At 41.5% G+C, this 23,651-nt stretch overlaps 2 protein-coding genes across 11 annotated transcripts in view; both read right to left on the bottom strand.

The window, feature by feature from the left end:
- Nucleotides 1-2,525: 2,525 nt before the first annotated feature.
- On the bottom strand, nucleotides 2,526-21,804 carry C13H5orf24 (chromosome 13 C5orf24 homolog). Of its 4 annotated transcripts, XM_074838479.1 has the most exons (3): nucleotides 14,981-15,238; nucleotides 6,802-7,231; nucleotides 2,526-4,923 (listed from the first exon to the last, which is right to left on the bottom strand). In XM_074838479.1, the coding sequence occupies exons 1-3, from the start codon at nucleotides 15,011-15,013 to the stop codon at nucleotides 4,883-4,885; spliced, it is 504 nt and encodes a 167-aa protein (XP_074694580.1). In that variant the 5' UTR covers nucleotides 15,014-15,238; the 3' UTR covers nucleotides 2,526-4,882. The 4 variants fall into 4 exon arrangements, with proteins under 4 accessions (XP_074694580.1, XP_074694578.1, XP_074694579.1 ...); XM_074838477.1 differs by lacking the exon at nucleotides 14,981-15,238 and adding an exon at nucleotides 21,760-21,804 and having other exon boundaries at nucleotides 2,526-7,231; XM_074838478.1 differs by lacking the exon at nucleotides 14,981-15,238 and adding an exon at nucleotides 15,733-15,880 and having other exon boundaries at nucleotides 2,526-7,231.
- Nucleotides 17,754-23,651, bottom strand: part of DDX46 (DEAD-box helicase 46) — a 27,932-nt gene continuing 22,034 nt past the window's right edge. The window contains exons 23-24 of one of the 7 annotated variants that reach the window (XM_074838473.1): nucleotides 23,039-23,117; nucleotides 17,754-17,930 (exon numbers count right to left, since the gene is read on the bottom strand). In XM_074838473.1, the coding sequence (XP_074694574.1) occupies nucleotides 23,070-23,117 (48 nt within the window). In that variant the 3' untranslated portion in view covers nucleotides 17,754-17,930; nucleotides 23,039-23,069. Of the gene's footprint in view, nucleotides 17,931-21,153; nucleotides 23,118-23,651 lie in introns of those variants that run through there. The other 6 variants (XR_012624987.1, XM_074838469.1, XM_074838470.1 and 3 more) reach the window with 6 other exon arrangements.

Genomic DNA, 23,651 nt, shown 5'->3' with positions numbered 1-23,651 from the left:
AGGAGAGAAAGAGGACATGGACTGGGACAAAGGGGCAACGTCAGGACCTTCACCCAGACCAAGGTTTCCACTCACATATAATCCTGACGGCCTCACAGCTACGACATTCTGTGTATTCACTAGTGTAAAGGTGAGGCAGAAGAAAATGTGAGAACCTTCAAGTCAGGAGCACAGGCTGAGGTCACCCAAGCAACTTAAACCTACACCTGAATTTGGGATGCGTTGCTTTGTGATCTTTGTTTTCTCAACGTGGCTGCAGTTGGAAATTTTTATTTAAAAATATGACCACTTGAAGCAGTAAAAACACATTTTAGTATTACACATATCTCAAAGGCCTACTCTAATCAAACTTGCATTAATTGTTACTGCGATATTTTTTCACTAATTAGAACAAGCTTTTGTGGTATGAAAAAACCAACATGAAAGGCAGGAAGATTTATCTGCCTCAGATCATTTAAACAACACTTAAGAATTCCACAACATTTTTCAGCTTCAAAGTAGTTAAAAGTTGTTAACTAATGATTCCTTCCAGCAACACTGCAAGATAAGCAGATATTTTTGCCACGTTTTTTACTGAGGGAAAAAAGGAGACATTGCCATCCCTAGGCCATGCAGGGAACCTGGGCGAGAGCCAGCTCCAGAACGCGGTAGCTTTTGGGCTGCCAATTCTGTATGGTCAGGCCACTCCTCTCCCTTAAATGTTAAACAATAAACACAGAGCCACAGGCAGAACCCTGATAAAAATAGCGTGCAGTGCAAGGCAGCAAGTTAGACCTTTACTTTTAGGCATTACAGCTTTAAATGATTAACTGCCAAGAAGAATCTTTGTTTGTCTTGGTCCAAAACCACGCTCTGTTGAGCCGGCACATTTAATAGGTACAATATCACTAATTCACACTGTACTCTTTGTGCTGTTTAAGAGATTGCACTGAGGAGGTACAAAAGCATAAAAATGCCAGTCCAGCCTCAAAGCAAGCCTTGGTGTCTCATCATACACATAAATTAAAAGATATAACCACCTTAAAGACTCCTTCAAGATGTCCAGCTTGCATAGCTGACACCCCAACACTGCTAGTCTGTCAGCATAAATAAATCATAAACTGGTCCTGTCGTCAGCAACTGCACCTGGCCTTGCACACCGGCTGCGTATCGAGGGAACAGACTGTGCTGCAACTTCTATCATTTGGTTCATGATATGGCAGAGAACGCAGCAGCCATGGAAGCACTCAAGCAACTTCCAACACAGCTGAAAAGCCTGTATTCTCGTACGATATCATTTATGACTGACTTAACATCTAATACTTAAGGTTTCATTACAACCAAGAAAATAATCCCTTTTGCTCAAGGAATCACATCCAGGAACTGATTTTTAGTCCAGGATGTAGCAGACTGTAGCTGAACTCTGTTCAGAACATAGCCCATCACCTTGAAAGCCAAATATTTACAATTACCAGAATGGTCAACAACAAAAGGCATCAGATTTTTTTTTTTAGAGGTAAAAGCAACTTAGAAGTTTGCAAAATAACTGCAACTGACATTTAAAACATTTCAACCCTAGATATATTCACAGCCTTTGAAAGTACATGGAAGAGAAAACAGAGGGTGCTGGAGAGCAAGGGGAGGATGCAGACCTGAGCAGTCTAGATTGCAGCTTCTGGTAGGTAGGACTGCCCGTCTTCCCCCAAGGGTACTGAAAAACTTCAATAGGGAGAAAAAGAGGAAAAAAAAAAAAATGGTGTTGGGTGGTATGCAGAGCACATCTTGCCAGCAAAGATAAATTGGAATATTGCTAGAATACAGAGATAAATACATCTTATTCATCACAGAATAATGAATAATTACCACCATTCCATGAAAAGTTTAGTTTATGAGTACTCTCAATTTCATTTCCATGTGCAGAGGAAAAAAATTAGCAGCTTACTATTTATATGTACATAGCTATAACGCCTTTCCTCCTTCTCATATTTGAGTGAATGGATAAGAACAATTAAGTTACTGTAGCAGCATTTTCAATTCATTAAAAAATAAGCAACATTCCTCTATTTTCTGATACGTTGCAATTCATACAGGCTTTTTGCCTTAATTCAAATATATCGGACTTGCCTGTAAGAAGCAATACACATCTCATATTGGAATTCAGAAAGCAATACTGAAAGGGTGGGCTTATTTATTCAATTTAAAAAATCACACAATACAGTAGCCTCCCAACCCTCACAAATCCTGTGTGCATTTTGGAGTCCACACAGGCGTGAACAGGCTCAGTCTCTTGCAGCCGGATTCAGTTACGCTTCAGGGAGGCAAGGGACAAACACAACTAGCTGCTGGATTTTCAGTGAAATCTGTACAAGGTGTACCAAAACATTTCAATGCCAGTTCGAGTCACTTAACTACGACTGAAATGTCAGGCGAACAAACAGCATTTCCATTTCCCAGAGAGAAGGGCTAAGGCTATCGGCCTGGTAATGCTGTCAACTGGCATCTTCAGCCAGAATTTAAAAGATATTAAAAAAAGCCCAGAGAAAAAATTGTTAGGTTTTAAAGTATTAACTTTATTAATAAATATACATCCATATGATGATGTAAATACAGATCATGAACACTACTCCATTCCCATACACATAATTGCACACGAGTAGCTCAAGTTCATGGACATAAAAACATACACAGTATCTAATCAGGCTTTTTACAGCAGAGGACGGGGTGCTGATACTAGTTATTTAACAGATTACTGTTTTCCCCCAAAGTAAACCTGTGGAAAAGCGAATGAAAGATTAAAGTATCAGAAAGTGGTTCAAATTTCAGAATACAGACTTTTCTATTTGGGGGGGGAAAAAAAAAAATCACAAGGAGAAAGGTCTAGTCTCTACTAAAGTCATAAATATATTTAAGCAGTGTTAAAATATATGCATTAAAATAGAGAAGAATAAACTTTCGTGGTCAGAAATGAAGTCTGCAGTTCAAAGTATTTACGATTGTTATCAACTGTTTTAACTGCCAACTCTAAGGATAGCTGAAACATTATTATACATGTAACAAAGTATAGCAGAGCCACAGCTAATGAAACCATCGGACTAATGACTTCACATTGCTCTGCCTTTTAAAGCTCTTCAAAAAGGGGGGAGGGAGTTAAATTCTCATCTGAATTACTCTGTGTATTGTAGTTCCAAGTAATTCTTTTCACAGACACATCACTTTTCACTGACAAGGCTTGGTTTTGTCCTGACTGAACTCTTAAGATCTTTCAGACAAAATGAAAATAAATTCATTCAGAACAGAGATCTCTAATGGCTCTTGATACACAGTTCTTTTGATTAGTTTAAACTAAATCCAAGATATAAAGAACATTGCTTTAATGACAAAGCTAGCTGCTGATTTTAAAAATACTATCTTTGATATCAGTCAGCCACTTCTGATGGTATCTGATTTTTTTCCTGCCAAACTATGGTGCTAGCATCTTGAATATGTCCAGTGCAAGACTTTATAGTAGCAAAATTATTTGGTTTTAAAGTTTAAGTAAATTTAATCAGAAACTGAATAGTAGTTACTATATGTATATTAAACAGTGAACTTGTATAGCATCATTAAGGAATAATAGCAAGCTAATACATTTCATTTATGTATAAATAAGACGTTAGAAACTTGATAATTAAAAGAAATTATTAAAAACAAACTTGACATGTAGATCTTCTGAACAGTGTTAACACACAACAGTGATCCTAGCTTATGAATAGCTGAATTATGATATATAATATAAAATAAGCAATTTACCTTACAATAATGTTTTCATACTATGGGGGGAAAAGGCCAGTTTTCCCACTGGTACTAATAAAGTTTAGGCATTAACATGCTGTTTCAGTGTTTCTCATGGAAAGAAAAGTGTTGACAAAAGCACAAGGTTTTCTGCAGATTATACATAGGAAGAGCAGAAGTATTTGAAAATTCCATTTCTAGTTCTCTTTGAATCTCTTCACTTCTTCTTTTTCTTCCCCTCACTGCATGGCACCAGTAAACTAGAGTCAGATGTAAAATAAACCAGAATTGGGAAATGCCCAGCAGTGCACTTCTGGTCTCCTTGCTAAATCAGGAGTGCCAAGCAGCCCATTACAGACTCTCTGAACACTTTTCTACTTTATGCTCCTCATTTCACAATTGACAACGTTAATTGTTTTTTACTGGGATTATATTCCACCTGATATAATTAATAAACACTGTAATGAACAGAAATTGCTTAGATAATTTCATTATTTCATCAGCATACTTGAATACAAAATTCATTATACTAGCAGAACAGCAATACATCTGCATTACCTCCTGACACACAGCACAGCACCGTTGAGTAGATGCACAAGTGAGGAACGGAACAGGAGCAACCAGGATAAACAGGAGGTAAGAAGTGGAGTTTCTCCAAGGTAGAGTGGTGACATGCAACACGTTCCTTGCCAGCGAGGTGGGACACTCCTGCAGTGACTACATTCCGCTGAAGAGGACTGCTTTCCCAGCTGAGTTCAGGAAAGAACTTAAAGCAGTCTTGTGTTGAAAAATCATCTGATTAAAAACAGCCAATACAACACAGATCCTGAGGGTGAATTAACTCACGTTAGCATTTTGCATGTGTCAGAAGTTACATCATTCTGAGACAGACTGCTAAATTTCAGACTTGCGAGTTTGTTGAGGAACAGAACACAGAACTGGATTTCATAGCTTCAGCACGAAGAAACTATTTTTTAGTAGCAGTTTAGCTGCCATTAGTTCATCTATCAACTAAGGAGCCATCCAGTATAGTTGAGGTTCATTGTCTTAGTTGCCAGTGCATACACAGTTCCCCCAAAACAATTCAACACACCTATTGTAAAGTACAGCATAAAGTCCAGCTCAATATGTGTTAGGCATCACTGGAACACCTGAAGGCTTGCTGCTTTTTTCCTGATAAAAAAGGTATGAAACATGACATCTGTTTCTTAAGTTGTCATCATTGAAATCAAGAGTTCTCATCAAAATGACAGCAGGCCAGAAAAGCATTTATGTTAACAAAAATTATCAGCATCATTACTCATTCAGCACAGGCTCAATTAACCCAAATACACTCCCCCAAATCTACAAACTCTATATATTCCCCCTCCCCAGGTATTTGAAGCTACAAATTTATCATAATACCATATTATACGTGAAACAACTTAAACGTAAACTTTTTTCCAGATGAGGGGAAAAAAAAAACTTTAATTCCAGTAAAATAAATTTAGAACAAACAGTATGCAACATTGAGGACTGATTTTTTTTTGAAGTCTAGATTAAAGTATTTTACACACACACACTCACACTCTCTCACACTTAAAAAAAATTAAATACACCCACTTGAAAAATGGAACATTTCTTTTGGAAGGAGGGAAGGTTTTAGTTGCAGCCAAGGAAGGTATTTATAGTTAACCAACAACATTTTTTTCCAGCTTGCATGCATAGATGAATTGCTTTATATCTGGGGTCTAGCAGTGCACTAAACTGCATCCTGTTTGCATCAGCTATACAGTTTGCTTTTATAAATCATGAAAATGCTGTCCTTTGGTAGATATATAAGCTTCATAACTTAAATATAGTATAAGTGTCAAACGACGAAATAACTGTATTTTCAGGAATATGTGGCAAAACTAAGTCTGAAAACTTGGCAACAGTGTCTATTTAGAAAGTTTAATTTGTAAACATTATAGATTAATACTTTAAAAGCTATTAAACTGTCGCCACCTAAGCACAGAATTTAAAGGCAAAAAACAGTGTAAATAGCTATTTACAGGTTTAAGAACATACTGTTTAACCAAGTGCATAACTAGGATGAACAGTACTTAATTTCTTATAAAATATTTCAAATTTCAAAGAATGATTTGTGGTTTGGTATATGTACTATTAGGCATTTCAAGATTACACAGCAGAATCCTGTAACAGCTTAATTAAAAGAACAGCTATCACCTACAGGCAAATTAGCTTGCATTAATAAGGCGCTGTGAAGCTGTAACGTGTTGTACAAACACTCAGTTTTCTTTAATATTTTCAAAAATATTTTTGGAGCATTAGTTGAAATCGACTTAATGCTACAACTCCAGAATCAAAAGCCACCTGAAATCAGCACTTTAAAAAAAGGTGGGGCTTTTTTTTCTTTGCTTGTTAGTTTTTAAGTATCTATTTGAGGTCTGTAGAAGCTCCTGCAGAAGTGGAAAATGCAGCTTGCCGCTTTAGCAATTTTTCTTATCAGGTAAGAACTCATCTGGCCAAGTTCCTTATTGTAAGATAGGCCACATCAAGAACCAACACATCAACCAACAGCCAGCTAATTCTGTCCTCCTTATTTCAATTCTTTACTAACCACACAACTAGATTTACCAGAAATTGAACATAAAACTAGGGACATGGACATTACTTAAGTATCGACATGAAGGCATAATGCATCACTTCAGACTTTCTTATAAATTATGATTTAAAACCAACAAAAATCCCTTTAAACCAGTGCCTTCTCAACATTGCTTTAAAAGTTACTGAATTGCACCCGTGGGCTATGGCATTATTTGAATGAAAATAAAATCTAGAAACTCAGGCAAACACTACAACAAAATGCAAGAAACATGCCAAAATTCAGAGTAAAGCAGATTAGTAAGGAGTTACTAATTCCCTCCTTTCATTCATTAGGCTGTTTGATTTTGCTGCTAGTTTCACCAGCAGCATGTACTCCTCTGTTATGCACCATAGGATAGGGAAAAGCTGCACTGCCACAAGTATAACTTAGATTTGCAAGCCGTGATAGAGCTTTAATGCTACCTGGAGGTCTGCCTGGGCTGACTTTGTATCCTGCTGCTTTAGTCGTGCCCAAGGGTCTGCCTGGACTTGTCTTAAATCCAGCTGCTTTGGTGGTCCCCAGGGGTCGACCTGTGCTGGTTCGGTACCCTGCCGATTTTGTGGTCCCTGATGGCCTTCCACGTTTACCAGAGCGGTTGAGGTTTTTCTTTTTCTTTAGTTCGTCTTTTGTCTCTATATTCCTGCCACTTGTGGTTTGCAAGTGCGATTCGTTCAGCGCATCTTGTCTCTGGCACGCAATTGGTTTGTGGCTGACCGCGTGGCTGTATTTACTCTGCTGCGTGGCATACAAGTCAAACTGATCGGCGGATCTCACATTGTCTTCGTTAAGGCAAGAACTCTTGCCGGGCCCACAGAATGCTGTATTGCTGCTGGCAACAGGGTGCATCATTTTCTACCAAAAATAAGAGAGACAAATATGTATCAATATATAATAATACTGCAGCGTTCTGCAAGTGAGGATCGTTCAAAAGCTACCTACCTCTATTTCTTAAAATTAGTCCGAACTACTTCGTCTATTTTTAGTAAACAGTATTGATGTTACTAAATTACTTTTAAAAATTAGTTTTATTGAGCTTTCACTTGCACGGTAACCTTTACACATAGTTAAAAATGACAGTTTAAACCATATACTATTCAGATAGGTGTAATTAGGGAAGCAGTATGCTAAAGAACTGAAGGAGAACATTTCAGCAACCAAGATACAATATTCGCTCACCCACCGTGATTTCCAAACCTTTCATACTGAATCTCCTCTAAATTCTAGCTGTTTAAGATTAACCCATCACCTGTGAGCCAAGGAAAAACATGGTATCACACTCTCGATTTAGTAGATACAGGCTCCTCAAGTTTTTTTTTAACTGAAGCAAATTAATAAAACACTAATCAGTTTTGTCATTTCTTGTTGCAATTGATGTGAAAGAAAGAAACAGGTAAGGCATTCAGCAAAGACAATGGTGCCACAGTTGGGAAAGCAGAGGTATGAAATGAATCTGTGACAAAGTACAAGATGCTTGATTGCACTGCTGCTGTCCGAGAGACGACTTGTAACTCCCCCAAAACAGGGCCTGAGAAACAGGCCGAGCGGGACCCGACGCTGTCCTAGTTAGAAGAGCAGGTACAAATTGCTGGTAATGACAACTCTGAGACAACAACTTTGGGAAAAACAACACAACTCCTGTTACAGACGTGCACGTTGTCACACATCTCCAAATATTCTGGAAAACAAACATGGCCCATCCAGGTCAGCAACTGTTTTATACAGCCTGCTCTTCTCCTCGGACTAAACCAACTTGAGCTGTGCTCTGTTTACAGAGGCTTACTTGTTTAAACAAGACTCAAAGCCCTGTCTTCAGGATGGTAGAAGGGTGACTCTCACCTGCGTGTTACTGCGGGCTAACCCTGGTTCCAAGGGACAAACTGACGTTCAGCTGCTAGAAACCATGTATGGTCACCATGAGAATTACAAGCAACTATTTCTAAGTAAATCAGTTATGCTTACATCCATCATATCAAATCCCTGCAGCATATGTACTGGGGCAGAATCACAACAATTAACGATATTTCTGGTATTGTAAAACTTTAGAAGCATCAATACTAAAAAATACCAATTGCAAAGATACTGCCTCAAATTTCTTAATAGTGGCGATACTGTAAAAAGCCAACAAGGCACTCAAGGAGCAACACGGTATTTTCACCCATTCAACTGTATTGGTTCTACAACTTAAATAAGCCGCAAATACTCAGTTTAAGATAATAATATTTAGCCATGCTGAAGACAACATTAAGCCAATCAGTACCTGGCACGTTGGAGTATTTCTGCGCCCTACAGTCATGCTTAGGACACCAACTATTTCTTCTTGGGGTAAATTAGTAGGTAAGGTCTGGAAGATTTATGGTATTTTCCCTGCAGTAGCTCTGGACTATCACCTACAGCAACCCAATTAAATTCAGTAATCAATCGTAGAGTTTAATTTGGCAGTTATGAATGTCTCCTCCCAGCCAGAGAGAAAGCACACAGCAGAGACAGTCTGTTTACCCAGAGTAAATCCCCGTGCCCTTTGCTTCTGATTACAGTGGATACATTCCCTGCTGTAACACCCAATTTACCTTGGCTTGTCAAATGCACATTACAGTGTATGCATTACTCTTGTGCAAATATATGAATATGGTTTTATGTCAAATAGTGAAATTATGATAGTAATATAGTCTAAATATTAGATGGTTCTAGCAGAGATTATCCAAGTGCTGCAGTCCTGGCATGTTGAACGGGGTATGGTGGAACAAACAAGAAACCACTTATTGCAGGTGTTGACTAGCAAACAAACAACTAAGAATAATTAGCAAGCCTGCACTTAGCAAAGAACAAAAAAGTAAGGTACAGGTCAAGAGACCAAACAGACTTTTCAGTGCAGCAATAAAAAGGAAGCTTAAGGTTTTCTACAATTAGCAGTCAAATAAATGTTACCTTCCTTTAACCCCACTAGAACAGGGCCTACAATATCACAAAAAATACCTGACATTTTTCATGATACATAATTGCAAACATAAGGGTTCTGATAATGTACTTTTGCTGCCGAGAGAGTAAGCCCAGCGGCTCTGAAAGGCTATTCATCTGTTTGTTGATACACTAGAGGATACTTGGAGCGGTTAGCAGCATTCTTGTCTCGGTACTCACTTTAAACACAGGAATACTGGCTTCAGCCCCAAAAAGCCGCTCCGAGCTCGACTGCCACAAAGAAGGATCAGTTCAACTGCCCAGTATCCGAGGAAAACACCAGAGCAGGGAGAAAGCCCTGAATAAAGTGGGGGCCCCTGCTGTGTCTCAGGAGCCCAACCACCACTCAGACTTGTTCCTGTCTATGTTACACTCTTACTCTCTGCTTTTTCTCCTCATTACAGTCAGGGGGGGATTTTTCCTACTGACACTATTCATCTTTCCTGGGGAGAACCATCACAGGTACTCCTAGACAGTGACTATATCCTGTGTAAGTGCCAAGCCCTGGAGCTCCATCACCATATGCATGTGTTTTGTGTCTACTGTGATATCGCTGAGAGCTCTGACAAACACTAGCTTTACACACAAAACCTGGCTGATGCTAGTTTACCTCCCATCTGGCAACAGCCGGTATCACTGTAATTGATGAAAGAAGAAAGATGTACAAATCAGTAACTGTTTAAAATTTCTCACAAGAGGAAGCTTAAAAAAAACCCCACACTCTTGGTGGAAGACTGCCAATGGGATTTTTTTTTAATACTTTTTCTTTTTCCCCCCCTCTCTGCACCATTTCTCATCAAACCATGAAAATTTCAAGTAGTAGCCAAGGTTCGTATACTGTGGTTTTTGATTTAAGACTTTTTTCTGAAAAGTTTTAAAAAGGAAATCTGTAATTGAGCTTAATTACCCTAACATGGACATCTCCAGTATAATTTTGCTTCATTCACAATACAGCGGGGAATAAAAGAATGTAGCGAGTCTATCTGTAGAGTGGAAGCAGGTTTCTTGGCAGGGAGATACACAGCGTAAATGAGAATTGGTATAAAATGCAAAGCTATGCCAATTTAAAAATCACACTCTAGCTAAATTGTATAGCCAAACACATACAACTTTGTGTGCAAGCATTCTTAAATAAAACTGGCCAGACAAGTTTCCAGCAAAATAGAACTTACTTGGTTTAAATCTGTAAATAGACACATAAAAGATACTTGCCACAGTTTACTTAAATCAGTTTTTAAACTGATTCAACTGACTGGTTGAATGTCTTTGTGTAAACAAATAGTTAAGATGAGGCATTGTAGTAACGAAATTTAGTCGTTTTTCAAAAAGGTTTTTACTGTAAAATGGCTGTAGAGGATTTTCTGTATGGATCCTTTTCTATCCCATCATTTATTTCTATACAAGTGCTGGGGAAGGGAGGAGACAACTGGATAAGCTAGCTTTGGGAAAAGACAAGCAGCATTAGAGCTTCCCATGCAACGAAGCACAGAAGCTCCACCGCTGCTAGAAATAAAGAAAGAAACAGGACCATCCATCCGGGACCTGCAAAGCTTTGCTGCGGGGGGATTTCTGGACATGGTAATGATCCCCCCTTTTAAAGTACAGCTGCACTGCAACTCTCCTGCAAAGTTAACCTGATTTAGCACTAGAGTGGTGAGTCTGAAGTTTTGTTTTGCCCAGATGACAGCCAGGCCACTGATCGGTCAATACACGATGTACAAGGCTGCCGTTAAGATTTTTTTGTATTTCAGTCAAGCTTGATATAATTTGCTTCCTTCTGCTGGGAGATGAAACAGAAACCGTATTACAGGCAATACAGACACAGCAGGAAACTTAAGAAATTTCACCTAATTCCAGTGATATTACAGGTTTTGGACAAATTGCATCCTTGTATCCCTAAATACACGTTAAGATACCACACAGTTCTAGCTTACAACTGCTGAGGCTTTTGTTCCTTGTATGGCCCATCTCTCTCTAGGCTTGAAACTATGCAGAAAATCCCCATTCATGTCCTGTTTACTACACAAAAGTTTAAGATCCAAGCTACTCAAATCACATTACATAAAAACATCCTCCTCGGTTGTGAATGATGCTGTCTCTAGCTTTCAAACATCACACCCTTTGCCTTCTCCATGGGCAAAATTCAGCTGCCAGCATAGACAAGGTGAAAACTTTGATGAGCAGAGAAAGTACACAAGCCCCCTGGAACAGGCGCTTTGCTCGTTAGATATTTTATACTGGGTATGGGACCTGTTCCGCATTAAGCAGAATAATCAGTTGCAACATAAGCAGGCAACTGCTCTGGTCTCACCCACCCCAGCCTGCTTTCTGCAACTCCAGCCTGGTTAGCACCAGAACAGACCTGAGTCAGCAAGTGCTTTTGACTTCTGGTAAAACACACTTGAATCAGAGCAAAACTGAACAAAACTGGAAGTACATCTATATTACAACTTTTCAAACGACAAATACCAGGAAAGGTAAATCCTATGGCCAACAGGGACAACTTTGCTTTTAATGAAGGTTATTTTTCTGAAGTTTTTCATAGCTGAGCTTGCAACAGTTTCAACAGTATTGAGGGAGCTGTAGGAGGCTGTAGCAGTACATTTTCATCATCGTCCAACTCATACAAAGTACATGACATACTACTTAAAAACACAAGCAGCTACAAGTATTATTTCTGCACTAGTACCCCGAACGTCACTTCTACCAATTAAAACCGCTGGCGTGGAGCACAGGACCAGCTCTGTTCAAGATCTCTGCATAAAGAACGCTCTATGCCACGTACGGCAGCGCAGGGGCTGCGGGCCCTGGGGAATACCAAAGGGCTCATGTTCTTTGCAGGGGGGAGTTCAAGCAGCAGCAGCAATATTTTCCCTTTCAAGATTGCAACAGAGATAGGGTATTGGTTCTGCTCTTTCCCCTTAGGATAGCGGGTGTGACAAATACTTTCATTACTCAGTTAAAAGAATGAATTATATCAATTTAAATGTTTTTCAAGTGTCCCTTTTATTGTCAGCTCCTTTTCTACACGTTAACTCTTGCTACAGCAGGGCCTTACCTGATTTTTAAAGCGCTATAACTGCTTCTTTTCACAATGTTGCACCTTACCTTGAGTATTCCCATAAAAGTAAACGTTTTAAAAATACTAAGTATGAAATCCTATCAGTGGTACAACATACACCGTAACACCTGAAACTATATTTGAAATCTAATCTGCTTCTGAAGCCAGATAACCAGTTTCTCCAAGCTGTGCTTATGAAGCACTTTCCACAGTTGATTGCGTAATATGATTTTTCTCATTTGACACTAGGTAAAATGCATTAAATCTATTAAAACCAGCCAAAATATAAGAAACAATTTCTTTACACTAGAGCTACTACCTGACAACATGAGACTGCAAATTGAAGAGATAACGTGATTTTGAAAACAGTTTTTCTCTCAATTATTCTTAATGCAAAAAGACTATGAAATTAAGAGTTTCCCAAGCAATACAAGAATTTAAAAGTACAGTCCTTCCTCCAGTGACCCAGGGTCATTTCTTACATGACGGAAGTTAAGGGAAGAGTTATTTGGAGCAGATACACCCACCTCCTTCAAATTCCTCCTCCCCAGACGTGCCAGGCGGAGGGGGAGTCTTCTCTCGCAGAGGGGCTGTGACTCCTGCTCCTTACCAGCGAGCTGCAACCTGGGTGCACCTCTGTGCCTCCAGGAGTTCAAGTGTTTTGACTCAGACACACTTGGAGAAACAGCGCTCTCCAAAGCCTAAGCACCAGCTTTGTATTAAAGACAGAGATCAGCACTGCTCTCACAAAGATTAGATATCGTCAGGCACTAGCTAGGCTAAGTGTGAAGTAGACTGTCAACTTTTAGGGATCATTCATGATTTGATTGCAAAACCAGGCAAACAAGTTATTGTTAGGCTTTCTAACCTTAAAAAAACAAATAAGTCATATCTAAGGGCAGAGTTTCACTAGATGCTTACATCAGCAAGAACGTCAGCTGACTTCTTCCACCCCAAAATTAAGATCACATAACCACGTGATGATGAGAAACGGGACTCTTGAAAGGGTTAAGACAGCTTCAGAAAAATTAAGGAAGATCAGGTCAATGATTTAATTAACTGTGCACCCCCAGGTACACTGACACAATCAACAGTTTGGTTTCATAATCAATACTGAATCTGCATTTTTTTTCTGAACGGGACAATCTTGCCCTTCCGTCTTCTCCCACCTTCCTGCTCCCTGTGCCAACACTAACTATTGTGTAAGAGCAGGATAAACCAACACTGGGGATCTGACCCAGGTGAAAACTAATCCAACAAGAAAGCAAAAGCAACAGTTGGCTGGCACTGAGGCAAGGGAGGAACAGAAACACACATTTCCATTAGAAGCACAGAGATAGACTGAGGTCCCAGGTCAGTCTACGCCATGTTACCCCCCAGCTGCCACTGCCCCACTCCCCCCCTGGTCTCAGTTACTTAAAAAACTAACCAGACCTCAAAAAGATGACTTTGTCAACTTAATGGACTTAGAAGACCTGAAGGAAGGGTATGACAAGTCTCAAACACAGCAGAGGGAATGGAGGTAGGGGTAAAAAAAACCCCACAGCTGGGGATGGGGCAGCACAGAATCAAGGCAGCCATCAGGCCAGATAGACTGGCTTAGAAGAGTAAGGTTGTGAAACTGCACCCTGATTATTCTGTGGTTCTGTAATTACCGAAGTTCAAGGCAATCCAAATATGCATATGAATGACGGAGCAGGTAGAGGTAGATCTTTATAAAGAAAGGATTATTAGTGTTTGTGAAACTGTCCATTGACCTCAAGGAGTTACTCCCAGGTGAAGAGGAGCAGACCTCACCACAGCCTAGAACAATGGCTTTGAGGAGCTGGAGATGCTTATTCATCTCCGTGGGTGTTCTCGCCCACCCGCTCTTCTCCCCAGGGAACAGCCCTCGCTGCAGCCTAGAACAATAGCTTGGAGAGGTAAGAGGTGCTCATTCATCTCCGTGGGTGTTCTCACCTACCCTCTCCTCTTTCCCTAGCTGCCTCCCACAAAAGGATTTTGAAGCTTAAGAGATGGATCAAACATCTCTTTCCTGATGTGCGCTTCCACGGCGTTTCTCTGTGACGGGACTAGTGCGCAAGACTCCAGACACCTGTCAACACACCCAAACGCAGCCACTGCAGCAAACTTATGCCAGGCTGCAGAAAGACAAAGTCCACTTGTTGAATCTGTTCAACAGTGGTCAATGGACAAAAAACAGGCGGGACTTTTTTTAAGGTTGCATCTAAAACCTGAAGGATATGGATACAGACAAAAAAAAAAAAAAGTTGGAGGAGAAACTATGGCATCTGAAGACTGAAACAGAAATAAATTGTAATTTAAGAAATATATTAACCGGGTGTTCCTTCTGCTCTTTCATTTTACAAAAATAAAAGCCACATGGATCAAAATAGCTGTTACTTTCTATAGAGATACCCAGAGAGAAACGCACGCAAATTAAAGGTGCAACTATTCACTAATTAATTACCCCAGAAGGGCTATGCACAAATAAGGGTGCATTAAACTATCTGTAACTATGCACAAGAATATACACCACCGACATGTGTTACGCTAGAACGCAGAGAGGCACAGAAGGAACATACCAGAGACCCTGACGTGCAGGTGAACGAAGGCATATGCTACTTCGGTATGTCAAGGAAATACATCCGTGGACTGTGTGCATGTATTAAGATCTCACACACTAATGGAAATATGTTCTAAGTAAAAAGCACGGCATATTCACTATCCCCTCGCACGAGAGCTGGGGGTGCTGAAGGGAATTAATAATTCCTGAGCGCAGCAGGAGGCCCCAGCTCCACCTGAAGAGGCCAAGGGCCAGCGGAGGGGACAAAGGGGGCGGCGCGGCTCCCTCCTGCCCCGGCCCGCCGCCTCAGCTGCCACCACCGCGCTTGGGGTCACGGTGTGGGGGTGTCCCTCGCCTCGCATGTCACCTGTCTCGCGTGGGTGGCAAGAAACCGGGCCCGTCCCAACCTCCCCGCCTCGGCCCAGGGTGCGGCCTCCACCCCCCGGCCCAGGGCACGGCCCGGCTCCCCCCCGCCCGGGCAGGGGGGCAGCGGGACGGGGCGGCGATGGCGCAGCTGCCCTCCCACGGCCCTGCGGGGCCGGGCTCCCGCAGGCGGAGCCCCCCCGTGAGGACACCGGGGTGGTGGCGGTGGGGGGGATCCCCCCTCAGCGGCGGGGCTGGACGCGGCCGACGGGGGAGGGGAGAGGAAAGGAGAGAAGAGGAGCGGAGCGGAGCTCCCCTCCCCCGCCGGCCGCGTCTCCATCTTGCCCGCCCGCCGCCTCCCACCGCGCGGAGAAGGGGCCGGGGGACGCAGGCTCGGCCCGCACCTACCTGAGGGGACCGGGGCGGCCTGCAGGGCGGCGGACGGGCGGGCGGGAGCGAGCGGCCGCCTCCCCCACACCCCGCCGGGCAGCTGCAGGGAGCGGCGCTGCGGCGGGCGCGGGCGGGAGGGAGGGAGGGAGGGAGGGAGGGGAGGGCGGGGCGCGCTCCCGAGCCGCGGGGGCGCGCCGCGGGGGCGCGCGTGCGCGGGGCGGGGCCGACGGGGCGGGGCCTCCCGCCTCTGAGGCGCTCAGTGTCAGGGACCCGCCGCCATTTTGTCCTGCTGGGCGGGAAGGTGGCGGGCGGGCGCTCGGTTGAGGTGCGAGGCGCGCACGGAGATGCGGGAGGTGGCCGGTCTCTCTGCCGGCACCTTGCTTTCCCACAGAGGATGAGGGAGGGCTGCCGAGCGGCGAGGAGGCCAGCCGGGACGGCACGCAGTGGCCTTGAGCGCAGGCGAGCGATCCCCATCGCCCTGGGCCTCACTGACAGGGTAGGGGAGTGCTTGCACTGAGCCGTTATTCCCGTTTTTCACCACATGAATAGCATTATTCACCCATGTCTTTGCATCTGGCTACTAAGGATGAATCACAGATTTATTGGATGATAAATTATAGAATGTGCCCTTTGTATTTTAAATACTGTAAATCATTAAGAACATTCATGAAAGCTGATTCAGGATTCCTGGTGTTTCGACTACTTTCATTTGGAATGAGGAGTGTGATATTTTCAGCCCCAAAAGTACACACATTGTAATCCATTACAGAACAGTCAAGCTTTAGGATTGTATTAAAATAATGTATGACATTAGTTCTCTTTCACTGCTGACTTTGCAATGAGGACTGCAGCCATTTCCAGCGTAACTTAGATGTAATGGTCCATGTACTATTAGCCACTGGCATCTTACAGCACCAGCTGCAATGAAGAACTGTTGACTATTAAATATTTTTCCCTGTTTTATCCATCTATGTTCTAAAGAGTTTAGTATTGCAGTGGCACTTCACTATAAACAAGACTTTATACTTCTGAGCAGGAACAGCAACTTCTACTATTTCCAAAGAAAAACAGGAATTTTCTCTGTCCCTTCCACTATTCCCATAGAAACAGGAATTTTAAGTGCCCACCACTACCCTTTTGTTGTCAACCTCACTTCTAGTGAAACAATGTGACAGCCCACTTTGTGGAGGGGTATGACCAACAGATTTTTTAATCCACGTTTGTTAATGACCATAACGGCATCAGTGCCACTATATATTCATCCAAACCCTCCTGCCGTCTGTTAGCACCCTTGGGCCACTGATAGTAGCATATACACCCCCAAATCACAGCGTCTAAATGAGCATGTAAGTCCTTAAATGACTGACATCTGAAAGACGTCCTGCATTATTTAGACGAGGTCTTAGAAAATGAAAGCAAGACAGACAAGACGAAAAAGAACCTGCAGCTTTTACAAATGACTAATTTTGTTTTTCTAAATATTTTCCTCTCCTGCTGTTGTTTTGGGAGCTGACTGCTGTACTCCAACCTTGTGATATTCCATTTCTACAATACTTGGAGCTCTTCAGGCCGAAAATTGCTGTGAAACATCCTGCCAAGACGATGGTTCAGTTTTTTGCCAGTGCTTCCTAATGCATGCAGGAATCCTCACTTGCAGTATAAGAAAGCAGCAGGGAAAAGCAGCATTTATTTTGCTTAATTTAGCAAATGATTCAGTTTATTTACAAACCTCATCTTTCTGCTGCTTTTATCTCCTGTTGGAAATGCTGCCACCAATCAGAAGCAGTAGAGTTCGATACCTCTTTGAAATCCTGTTATTTTCCTTTTAATATCTTAGTCTGGAAGGTGATGGAAGTCAGGACAGGCTCAGGCTCCTGATTTATCTAGAAGAAATCGTGATCTCAACAGAATGCAGAAGCAATCAGATAGTAGAGAGGAGTGAACTTGTAATGTGAAGCAAGGAAAGGTTCCATCCCAGGGAGCTGTGAAACCTGAATCGGGCTGTTGTTGTGGCTATCACCGGCAGACTGGCAGAGTGAGAGCAAGAGCTAAATGTCTGACCTTGGAGCTGGACGTGCCTCCGTGAGGGCGCTGGGTCTGTGTGACTGCTCTGTGTCATGCTCCAGGCAAACCCACACCAGATGAGCTGGCTCCGTTGCCCACAGTGCTCAAATATTAATCTGGTAGCAACAGGGTCTGGTTTCCTCATCTGCACGCTGTGGTAATAAAAAGAGGAACCAAAAAGATAAATTGATCTGCAACTGTCTTGTTTTGTGAAAGCTCCCCAGGGCCTGAAGCACTGCCGCTACTCAGGTTGTGAATCTACTTCCTCCTTTTCTTTCTCTCAAGGGCTGCTCTTGCTAGCAGTACCGAATTATTGCATTAATTATCTGTAAGGTAAAAGATGCAATGAAATGCTGCCTCTTCCTACATGCAGACCGCAGTGTCTCATTCTCCTCCTCCCTTACTGGAGATCTCACTGGTGGATCCAAACTTTCAAGGAGAGGAAGGGCCTGAAAGCACAAGTTCCTCCTTCTGCCAATGCAGGAGCTTCTTGCCAGTCCTCAGCTACACAGCGTGCTGAGCAAGCCAGGGGAATTCAGTACCGTAGCTTCTATTTAACTATGAATTACTGGAGCTGACAATTTCCACAAATTCACTTGCTTGCTAAGATGCACAGGCAGAGGAAACGTAGGGTTTAGTTAAGATTAAGGATTTTCATTAAGTGTAACGTTTTCCTTGCTCAGCAGTTAGTTTCCGAACAGTTGCCCAGTGGAATTTATTGTTCTAAGAAACACGTTTGTGATGACAAACTTCATACTTAGAATGGCCAAAGTAGAAAATAACTTAATCACATGCTTACTCCACAGTAGGCTATTAATAATTTCTTAGCTCACTAGAACTACTTAGTTCTGAGATACTAATTAATTTACCTCTACTTATGCTGGTCAGCTTGACAACTTTGGATTTCTCAGTTTGACTAAAGGAAAATATTTAAATTGTTTCAGATGAGGAGTCTCAGAGAAGCAATGTTTGGGTGGCAATCACTCAGACTAATGGTCATTTATTTAAAAACAATTGTTTCCACTGTAGCTAAAATTATGAAAACAAATCTTCCTGCCTAGCATTGTATAAACACTTCACAAAATGTACATTTTGGGACAAATTGGAGTCCAGCTGTGTGCCTTTTATCTTTACATTTTTAGGTTGCTCTCCGCCTCCACTCCCCCCATACACCACAGTGAGCTGGAAGCCAAATTTCTTCTGCAAACGCCCGAGCTCTAAGAACACAAACTTGTTTAAGCTGAGACCATATTTGGAAGAGATCTGGGTCAAGAAAAATAATCAGAGGAAAGTGCATTCCTCAAGCGTCACGTGAGGAGGCCAGAACGCGCACACAGGGCCCGGCGCTCACGCTTGCATAAAGCGAAGGGACCGCGCACGACCTTCACAAGTAACTTGCTGTGAGTAGGCTTGTGGCAAGGGCTGGTTTTACTCCAAAGTTCACGCTGAGAACCACCTCACCAGCCTATTTAAGGGCATTCTGGCAAATTTAGAAAACACTCTCTTAATAGAGAGCAACACACCATCGATAGTATGTGTCCATGGCAGAAAATTAAAAGCTAATTCTGGGGAGCTACACAGGCTCCATTCTCAGATCCACGTACCTGTCTCTAACCCAGTCACTAGTTTTGCTGAAGTAACTGCCATTTTTTACGAATGTAAACATGTCTGAAGGACTGAAGTACCTAAGTGCACTCTCTCTCCTTGAGACTCCAGCATTTTCTTATTTTAGGAAGATTCCAAATTCAGCCTGTGGTGTTTGTTTCAATTCGGCTATTACATTTGCAGAATTTTAGCAAAGCTGTGCTTAATCTTATTTGTCTTCCACTTGAAGATTCGAGTGAGAAAAGCTCCTACAGATGACACTTTCAGCCCCAGAATCCTTTATTCAATTAGCAGCCAAATGCACATCACATAGACTGCCCTGCTTTAATTGTACAAGTAAAATTTCAAGCAGCCAGGACAGGGAACAGCTATGGAACATGCCAGCCTGTGATCTACAGTCATTACATTTTGGTTACAACTTTTACAGCATAAAGACTAACTTATAAAATAGGCCTTAAGCTGCCTATTTAATGAAACAAAGGGTGGCAACTATGTGCAATATAGTTAGGGTAGTATAAAATTCTGAACTGTGATTGCACACAGTTTTCATCTTGCTGTGAATGTGATTTTTTTCCCCACCCAGAACATTGGATTTAGCCCTCCTCTCCTGTTTTCCTGGCTAGGGCACAGAGCAAAACCTCTGCCCATTTGCCTGCTCATGTGCATGCAGAGTAGCTTGATGTGCTGCATCAACTCTTGCACACTAATGGCCACCACAGCAATAGATGGGATCTGTTTATTAACCCTTCACAATGCGGTGAGGAATATTGCTGTTTGAATCTTTGGTGGGCTGCTTGCACAGAGAACGAGGGAGCCAGCAGGGCTGCGACCAAGAGTCCTGCTCTCTCCTTCCCCTAACCGCTAACTGATGCGGAGCTGCTGGGCCAGGACCTCAGGCTGTGGTGGTCACCATGGAAAATGGTGGCACAGGGCTCCCCTCCTCCACCTCCAGCCACTCTCGGGGTTCACCATCTCTTCCAGATTCACAGGCCTTCACCTACACAGTTGTTCTCTGCTACTTCACTGCCACCTCCAAGTGCCAGTGTCCTGTTCCCTGAGAACAGCAACACCCCCAGAGTACCACCCCTCGCCACCACATGTCAACACTGCCTTACTGAAAACATGCAAGCAAAACCTCCTTCATCATCCAGTATCAAATATTTGTAGCACTTATCCACCCAAAATACCAGTTTACTCAAGCACTGACAGCATAAGGCAACCTAGAAAGCTGGTAGTGTGTCACCTTGGGCAGGTAACAGAACAAGCTCTGCTTATGTGTGGTTAAAAAAAAAAAAAAAGGAAATACATCATCCCTGTGCTCTTCCAACAACTGGTGACAAGAGTCTGTCCAGGGCAGATTCCCTGGAAAGCAGCCAGACTGTGATGTTTATAAAGATTTTGTCTATATCCATGGACACACTTGGAAAGAACTAAATATAACATTTTTCAGTACTTAATTGTGTTTTCTCCAAACTTTTATTCTCATCTTGTTTCCACTATTTTTTCCTTGTGTATTTATTAATTTGAGAGTTTCTTCTCCTCTGGCTTATATGCATTTCACTCCTGTCTTCATGTATCCAAACACCTTCACTGTGACTTTCTTAACTGAATCTGAGCTGCATCTCATTGCATCTCAAGCAGAAAAACACAAGTTACCGTACACATCACCCTACTCCAGAAAGTATGGTTACTGTTATAGGAAAAACACGCAGAAGCAATGTAAGTGCAGAAAACAGATGAGCTATTCAGAAAGAGAGTTTCTGAAAAATATACATTGAAATTATTTTTATTTTTGCTGGAATTTAAAAAACATAGGAATATTGACATTGCATTTAAAAACCCCAGGAAGTTAAAGATTATACATTGTTGCATCTCTGAAATCCAACAGTGCAAAGCTGGAAATCACAAAAACGTCTCCATCATGCCTTTTTTAGGAGATACCAATATATATATGAACATTTTGAAACAGGATTTTTAAAGAAGTGTCAGGCTGTCCAACTTGGAAGTGCTCTTCATTAAATACACCAAAATCTGTCTCTCTTCAGGGGGCACACTGTCAAAAAGTTAGACAATTCAACAAACAAGTTGTATGAAACACATCAAAACCCAGTTCTTAACGGAAGGAAACCTGATGTATTTAAAGGGAACCTTTAGTGTGAGATTTGTGTTTTAAATTTTGAGAAGGGTTATTGTGTGTGCTTCTTCTCTTTGTTCTACTCAGTGTATTAATATTGACAAGTATTGGCTGTTCTTATCCTAAATGTATACGGTTCAGTTGGAATAATCACTACTTTCCTTTCCTGTATTGCAAATAAGGTACACTGATGTTAGAGTAACAGATGGTTGTATGCAAACAGAAACAGTCATTTAAATTACCTGAAGCTGGGAAATAGAAGTTGTGAATTTATACAGCCATGATGCAGATTGTACGATTTGTCTTCACCAGGGTTAAAGCAGTACATACACAGCTGTTTTAAAATGACACATTTCTTCTCAATGTGTCGGGTAAGAAAAGCTTTCTACAAAAGTCCTTTTGAAAGTCATCATCTTGGAAGTCCTGCAGCTGCTAGAATGACACAATTCAAATTGCTACCGCTTAGGCTCCAGATAAGTAGACAGGAAAGTTAAATGCTTAAGAGTAGTAAGTGTCCACCATGAATACTAATGGTTATGGGGATGAGACCTCAAAAAGAAAGGTCTTGCCCGTCCCAGTAGCTTATTGACTTCAATGATGGTCAATACTCGTGGAACTCATTCATAAATATCATTATTCATTTTTACTTAAAGCCATGTCCTAACAATAATAAAGACGACAATCCTGGGGGGGAAAAATCACGTTAAATGTATATATAAGAACACTATAAAAAAGTGACAAAGTCATATTTCTTTACAAAAGAGGTTTCTCTTTTTTTCTGAGAATTTCTTTTTAAACTAAACAGGCTTTCATTCTTATGTCAGAGAATGAGGAAAAAAAATCAAATCCTAAAATTCTGATGTTTAGAAAAAAACAGGAAAACTATTTTCATACTACAAAACATTTCACTTTACAAAAACCCCAAAGAGTTATTCTATTACCTGGATGATAAAGACAAAATGGGATGTGAAAAGGATAAGAAGATCTTAAAACTAGACCTCAAGTATTTCTGGATAAAATTCTCTACTCTGATCACTGCAAGACTCTCTGACCTTAGGGGGACATTTGTACAGGGAACGAATGTGTGTGGAACCAGCCAGAGAGATGCTATGGATCAGGAGAAAATCCTGCCTTTATTCTGGTGTTTTATCATTTTTCCAGTATAAACTGATATGGCATGAATCATCCCCACAATATGAAGCAGGTACATTCTAACAATTTCCAACACAAATCCCAACATTGTTTCATTTACTTAACAGTACAGTCTGTCAGAAAAATTAAAATCTGTTTTATTTTATATTCTTTATGATGAAAAGTATATAAACTGCACTTTAAATTAAATCATGCTCCGCCAAAACTGGTCTGCTTTAAGACTGATAACTTTAGTGGAGAGAATTAAGATGTTTCAGCAAGTATCAATTTTCTGTTAAAAAATGTCCGCAAGACAAAATAAAAAAATTCTTAATTTACAATAAGCAGTGTAAACAGCAAAAACAACAGAAGCCACAAAGTTTCACGCACCAGCCACTGGCAGACAGATAATTCCAAATACTCATAGAACTTTGTATCTTCCTTTGTTGGTTGGTTGGTAAGAATTTTGCTGCAAATAAAGGAAAGCATAATCACAGTTAAAAGTGAAAATGGATAAATGAATTGCAATAAAACCCCACTAACAATAAAACCACATTACATGCAAATAAGCAGGTCCTTAGCAATCTCCTTCCTTTGGAAAACATTTTTATGGGGAGGTCAACAATTTTGAAAAAGCAACAAAACTATCAATAACAGCTCAGCAGGACCACTGGAACTGACAGCTGATTTGGAAGGCTACTTAAGAGAAAAAGCCAAGACACTGTCAAGTCCAATGTAGAATCACTGAAGGTTATTCTAGAGAAAGTCGAGGTTTCTTCAACCAGAGAACCCAAAATCCGATTTCTCAAGACAGTATCTTATTTGAAAACAGACTATGTTGAACACAACTGATTAGTAGCTGGGTATGCTGTAAAGCTACGGCAAAACAAATCTCTCAACACATACAAAGTATTAAAATGAGGGGAATAATTCTCCTCTCCCCTGCCTGATGGTGCTGAAATTAGGAAACTGATAGGGATCTAACTCTTTAAGGGGTCTTTGT

The sequence above is a fragment of the Strix aluco genome, chromosome 13 (assembly GCF_031877795.1).
Source record: "Strix aluco isolate bStrAlu1 chromosome 13, bStrAlu1.hap1, whole genome shotgun sequence".
Taxonomy (NCBI): domain Eukaryota; kingdom Metazoa; phylum Chordata; class Aves; order Strigiformes; family Strigidae; genus Strix; species Strix aluco.
This window is presented reverse-complemented; position numbering and strand designations above follow the sequence as displayed.

What these genes read in the sequence shown, in the direction of transcription:
- C13H5orf24 (XM_074838476.1), bottom strand. Translation starts at nt 15,013, where the DNA reads ATGCCTTCGTTCACCTGCACGTCAGGGTCTCTG. An exon ending in CCTGCACGTCAGGGTCTCTG is followed by an intron (nt 7,232 to 14,980) that starts GTATGTTCCTTC and finishes TATTTTTGGTAG; the next exon opens with AAAATGATGCACCCTGTTGC.